Source organism: Dipteris shenzhenensis, chromosome 3 (assembly GCF_047967505.1).
Source record: "Dipteris shenzhenensis isolate YYH24624 ecotype China chromosome 3, Dip_SZ_1.0, whole genome shotgun sequence".
Classification (NCBI taxonomy): Eukaryota; Viridiplantae; Streptophyta; class Polypodiopsida; order Gleicheniales; family Dipteridaceae; genus Dipteris; species Dipteris shenzhenensis.
In genome coordinates this window covers 14,682,130-14,687,163 of record NC_141598.1, presented here as the reverse complement: position 1 = coordinate 14,687,163, position 5,034 = coordinate 14,682,130, and the positions used below count along the sequence as shown (strand labels likewise).

General features: G+C 44.1%; 1 protein-coding gene across 1 annotated transcript; it reads left to right on the top strand.

Annotated features, from left to right (window-relative positions):
* The first annotated feature begins 1,700 nt into the window (after positions 1 to 1,700).
* Positions 1,701 to 3,701, top strand: LOC147903408 (uncharacterized). Its single transcript, XM_087398823.1, has one exon. It carries the CDS (start codon positions 2,173 to 2,175, stop codon positions 3,550 to 3,552), a length of 1,380 nt encoding a protein of 459 aa, XP_087254949.1. The 5' UTR covers positions 1,701 to 2,172; the 3' UTR covers positions 3,553 to 3,701.
* Positions 3,702 to 5,034: the final 1,333 nt, after the last annotated feature.

The window sequence follows — 5,034 nt, the reverse complement described above, 5'->3', positions numbered from 1 at the left end:
GGAGGCGACCGATGGTAGGCAGGAGCGTGTCAAGCCAACTTGGGTACTCTCCATGATGTTAAGGGTGGTTGAGAGCATTGAAAGCTTTGGAGGCGACGTTCTGTGCAGTGAGATAATGACCATAAGGACATTTCTCGCGGTTTCACTAGCTTTGAGACCTGGTTGTGAAATCGCTATTGGGCTAGAAAAGTTCCCATGGAAATTGGAAGAGTCCAACCACAATGGAACAAGCACAATTCATGGCCCTATGATTGTGTGGCATGTATGTGCATTACCAATGCTTATTTTTTGTGTGCGTTATACTGAACTTGAAAGTGCTAACAAAGCCCCCATACGGGGTGACCAAGATAGAACCCTGAGCTACCCCTGGGGTTGAAGGGCTGGCACATACATACCCACACATTTTAGCCACTTGGTCTAAACGTTGTTGTTTTTTTTTGCGTTGTGCTGAAATTGAAGTGCCAACAATGCCCCCATACGGGGAGACCAAGATGGAATCCTGAGCTACCCCTGGGGTTGGAACTCAAAGCCGCGACACATACTCACCCACACGTTTTAGCCGCTTAATATAAACACTGTTTTTTTATGGTAGGCAGCCTAGGGAGATGTTTAGGTTTTCTCACACCCCCTTTAGCCACTTGTCATGAATCTAAGCCCTTGATTTCGTTTGATGTGAAAGCTAACCTTTTGACTAAAGCACTAAAAGCATATAGGTGCTTTTCACAATAAAAAGACTATATAAACATTTCAAACCTATTCAATTTGAAGAGATAGGCTACTTGATTTGCAAGTTTGGGCTTATTGGTAGGTGAAACTTTGGAGAGCCTCACAATGACCTTATGCTCTACTCTCACAAGCCTAAAAGCTCGACTTACTACAGTGATCAAACTCCCATTTTCCCGAGGTTGGAGAGACACATAACGCTAGGTAGGTGGAGAGAGAATGTAATATTGGCTAAGTGGAGAGTGAGAATGTTACTTGCTCTACTTCGGACTTCCTCTAACGATAGTTGTCTTTTTGTGTTGTCCAGAGACTACTGAATGATTTGAGAATGTTGGAATCATCTTGCTCAAGGACACACATAGATCCTCTCAGGGTCACATTGGCAACTTTTCCTGATATTGTCTCTCGACGTTCGACTACAATTACGACTATTGACATTCAGGTAATATGCTAGTTTCTTATCCATTCGCAAGACTTATCCTCAATGCTAATATTGTCGACGTTATCTCGGCACCTAGAGAAGGGCCTGTTCCCTCGGATTATAATTTTTTGGGAAGGAAGCGCATCGCCTCCCCACCCACACATTGTGTGGTTATAATAATTATATATTATATATTATAATATAAATATTTTCAATTACTGGTCCATTCAAAATTTCTTGTCTTACATTCCTCTCGTTTAATGCATGTTATCGATACGAGGGAGCAAGGAAATCAACGATGGATGCAACATTGAAGGATGACTACACCTTTATTCATATGGTGGTAGTCCATGTGACAATATTGTAAAAACTGCAATGAGGATCAGTTATTGTATCGCCTTATTCATGTATTTGTTGGACTTCAGCTTCCAAAATGTGGAAGGGAGGATCGGGTCCTAACGGATCCTGTGTCGAGTCTCATGTCCACTAGTTTACTCATTCTCTTTTTTCCTTAAACAATAGTAGGATTCAATTTCAATTTCGAGGTAGTAGTTACTTGCTCCACGATGGAAAGACTGCGGGGTTGTACTGGAATTGAAGTTGCCAACGCCGCCCTCATACGGGGAGGTTAAGATAAAATCCCGAGGAGGCGATGGGGTTTGAAGTGAGGCCTGCACATAAACACAGGGGCTTGGTCTAAATGAGGTTGGCTGAGATATGTGTTCTTGAGCAATGGATGGTCTGCAAGGTTTAGGGTTTGAGAATTGAGAGGATAAGAGCTACAGTGTGAGTTGTTGAAGCTCATGAGATGATCAGATTGTCGTTGCAGCTCTGCAAGATCGACCTCTGGAGCTTCTTCTTCCATCAATCCAGTTGAGTTCATCTTCTTCCTTGAGATCTCTTCTTGTTTTCCTCTCTTCCCTTCCCTCAATTTGCTCCGCAGATTCGTTGCTTCCCATGAGTAGCTATCATGCCTCGATTCTGCACCTTCTTGTGACCTATCTCTGAATGTCACCTGCCCTGCCCTTATGCCTTCCATGCCTATGCGTCGCAAAAAATGGACCGAAGAGGAAGAGGACTGCCTCATCTCCAAGTATGGAGAGCTGCTCCATTCCGGCTTCTTGGCCAAAATGAAGACCCGTGAGCGGAAGTTCGTGCCCGTCGCCAGCCATGTCAATGCCCTCTTTCACTCGCAGAACCCTGTCGCATACCCTTGGCAGTGGACTTGGAAAGACGCATCCACCAAGGTGCAAAATATGAGGCATCAGTACCTCGGAGTTAAGCAAAAGATCAGGCGGATGGTTGGCTCCGTAGAAACAGGCGAACACGAGGAGTTTGATTGGGAAGAGGGTCTCACTCATTGGTCGAATTTTCTGAAGTACAAGGAGGTGTTTGGTGATCAAGAGATAGACGTAAACGATTTTTTCACTCAGGCGAATTCCAGAGGTCTATCCGGCAGAAGTCGTCCCAGACCTCCATTAAGGCCCAGCGTGCATTCCCTTTCCAAGGATTTGATAGAAGTGGGAGACGGTGCGGGGCTAGTGGATCAAAACGGAGCGTTGTTATTGGGTACAGGTAAAGAAGCGGAGTTAGACCACGCAACGAGAGTCGATCAAGTCGTTTTGCACGGAGAAACGGGAGATCTGGGCTCAGGCTTAGGTTTTGAATACGAGGGCGAAGCCGATGAGAATGGGATCAAGGATACATGCGAGGATTACGAAGATGACGACGATGAGGCCATGGATTTCAACAAGCGAAAGAAGAGAAGGCATTGGCGGAGGTCCGCGACAGGGGTTGAGAATAATACGAACGAGTCCCGAATTTTAGCCTTCATTGCAAGCCAATTTGCTGAACTTCGGGGGAGGGAATCGAAACGGGAGGAGCGGGAATTAGAAAGAGAGAAGAGGGAGCTTCTAGTGGAGACAGAGAGAGCAAAACAGAAAGAGGAGTGGGATAGGCAGGGACGAGAGCTAGAGCAGTTTAGGCAGAGGGAGGCTGAGAAAAGGGATTTTGATAGAGAGCAACAAGAATTGAAGCGAGAATTGATGGAACATCAGAGAATAGAATCGGAGAAAGAGAGACAGAGGGCATGGGAAGAGAAGTTGGAGAGGGAGAAGATGGAATGGAGAGAGAAAATGGAGACACAAGCCCTTCAGCATCAAGCTGCAATGATGCAGATCCAACTACAGATCGCTCAGAATCAGCAAAGTTCCATAGCTATGTTGACCGGTGTCCTCCTGCAGCTTGCTGGTCAAGGGAACGACCTTTCCGGACAAGGCAGCTCAGTCAGTCCGTTTGTCTCCCAATTGCTCCAAAGTTTGCAGCCACATGGAAATGGTATGGTGCAATGTGGAATCAGAAGAGGGGCTGGTGAGAGCAGCGATAGTCAATTTGATGTCGATGGATGAGCTTTTTTTTCTTTCTTTCATTGGTTCGTTTACAAAGATTGACAATGTATCATGTATGTCGTCCTGTTTCATATCCTTGCATGCAAAGAATGCTATAACCTGTCACATTCCTGAAGGAAAACAAATTTATTTATTCGTGCTATTGCCTAAGTCCTTTCATTGGTTCCTTCACAAAGATTGACAATGTATCATGTATGTCGTCCTGTTTCATATCCTTGCATGCAAAGAATGCTATAACCTGTCACATTCCTGAAGGAAAACAAATTTATTTATTCGTGCTATTGCCTAAGTCCTGGGGCTTTTTTATCACATGGAAGCCTTTCATTCCTATGTGTGACTCGTATAAAGCCTGAAGCTCAAGACTTGCTTCTGGATATGTTGCATGCGTTTTAATACTCAAGCAAAGGCAGGTTTGAGTCAACTGAAAGCTAATCATGTTCTATTTTGGGTTGAGAATGATATCGCCTTCCTTACTGCCCAGGTTCCCCCATTCTTGGTTTGTAGTTGTTCTCTGAACTGTGGGTGGTGCTTGTTCTAGTTCTGGTATTTTTGTCAATATTATCCTTGAACAACACAGGTAAGTTGATGAGATTGATTTCTGGATTTAGCTCCAATAGATTGGTTGAGTGAATGCTGAGGCTGCAGTTGGCACTGCCATTATTATGTCTCTCTTGTGTACAGCTTCAATTTGGACAAATTTATTCCTGCCGCCACCGTTTCTACCCCCCTCCCCTCCCCTTCCCCCTTCCAGCTTTCTGTTTTTATTTGCTTGCATATGGTTTATCACAGAGATGTTACCTATGTTTTCTAGGGCTTCTTTGGGATTGCACCTTTGTATGGGAACGCTACCTATTTTATGCTTCTTGCTAGATGGAATTTGTTATTTAGAAAGCTCTCTTCATCTTATTTCCTGATCAAGGAGAAGACTAGAAATATGCATTACGCTGAACTTCTGGGCGTTATGACTTTTTGATGATATCTTTATTTGGATTTGAGTTATGCTAACTGTTTCATGTCGATGGCTACATTTTAGTAGACTCTGTGAGAGAGAGAGAGAGAGAGAGAGAGAGAGAGAGAGACCCACACTAGGACTGCCATGACATTCAAACAAGATCCAACACTTTCTCTCTCTCTCCCAATACACAGACCTTACCCTTTTAGAAAAGCAGACCATTCTGAATGGAATACTCTCTAATTTTGCTTCCAAGACAGGCATTTCCAGCTTGCACTTTATCCCACACACGAGAAGAAGTCATCTCGGAGATAGAGGCCTGTAAGAGAGTCACATAGCTCAGAGTGGATCTTTGTGAAGCAAAGTCGGTTCACAGTACCAATTCTGCTCAAGGCATCAGCTACCTTGTTGATAGATCCTTGTTGATAACGGATCTCACATTCAAATTCTTCCCATAGGTCAGACGTATTGCAAAAATACTTCAGAGGAGAGATCCATGTAGACCACAAAAGTAGATCCATACAAATAAT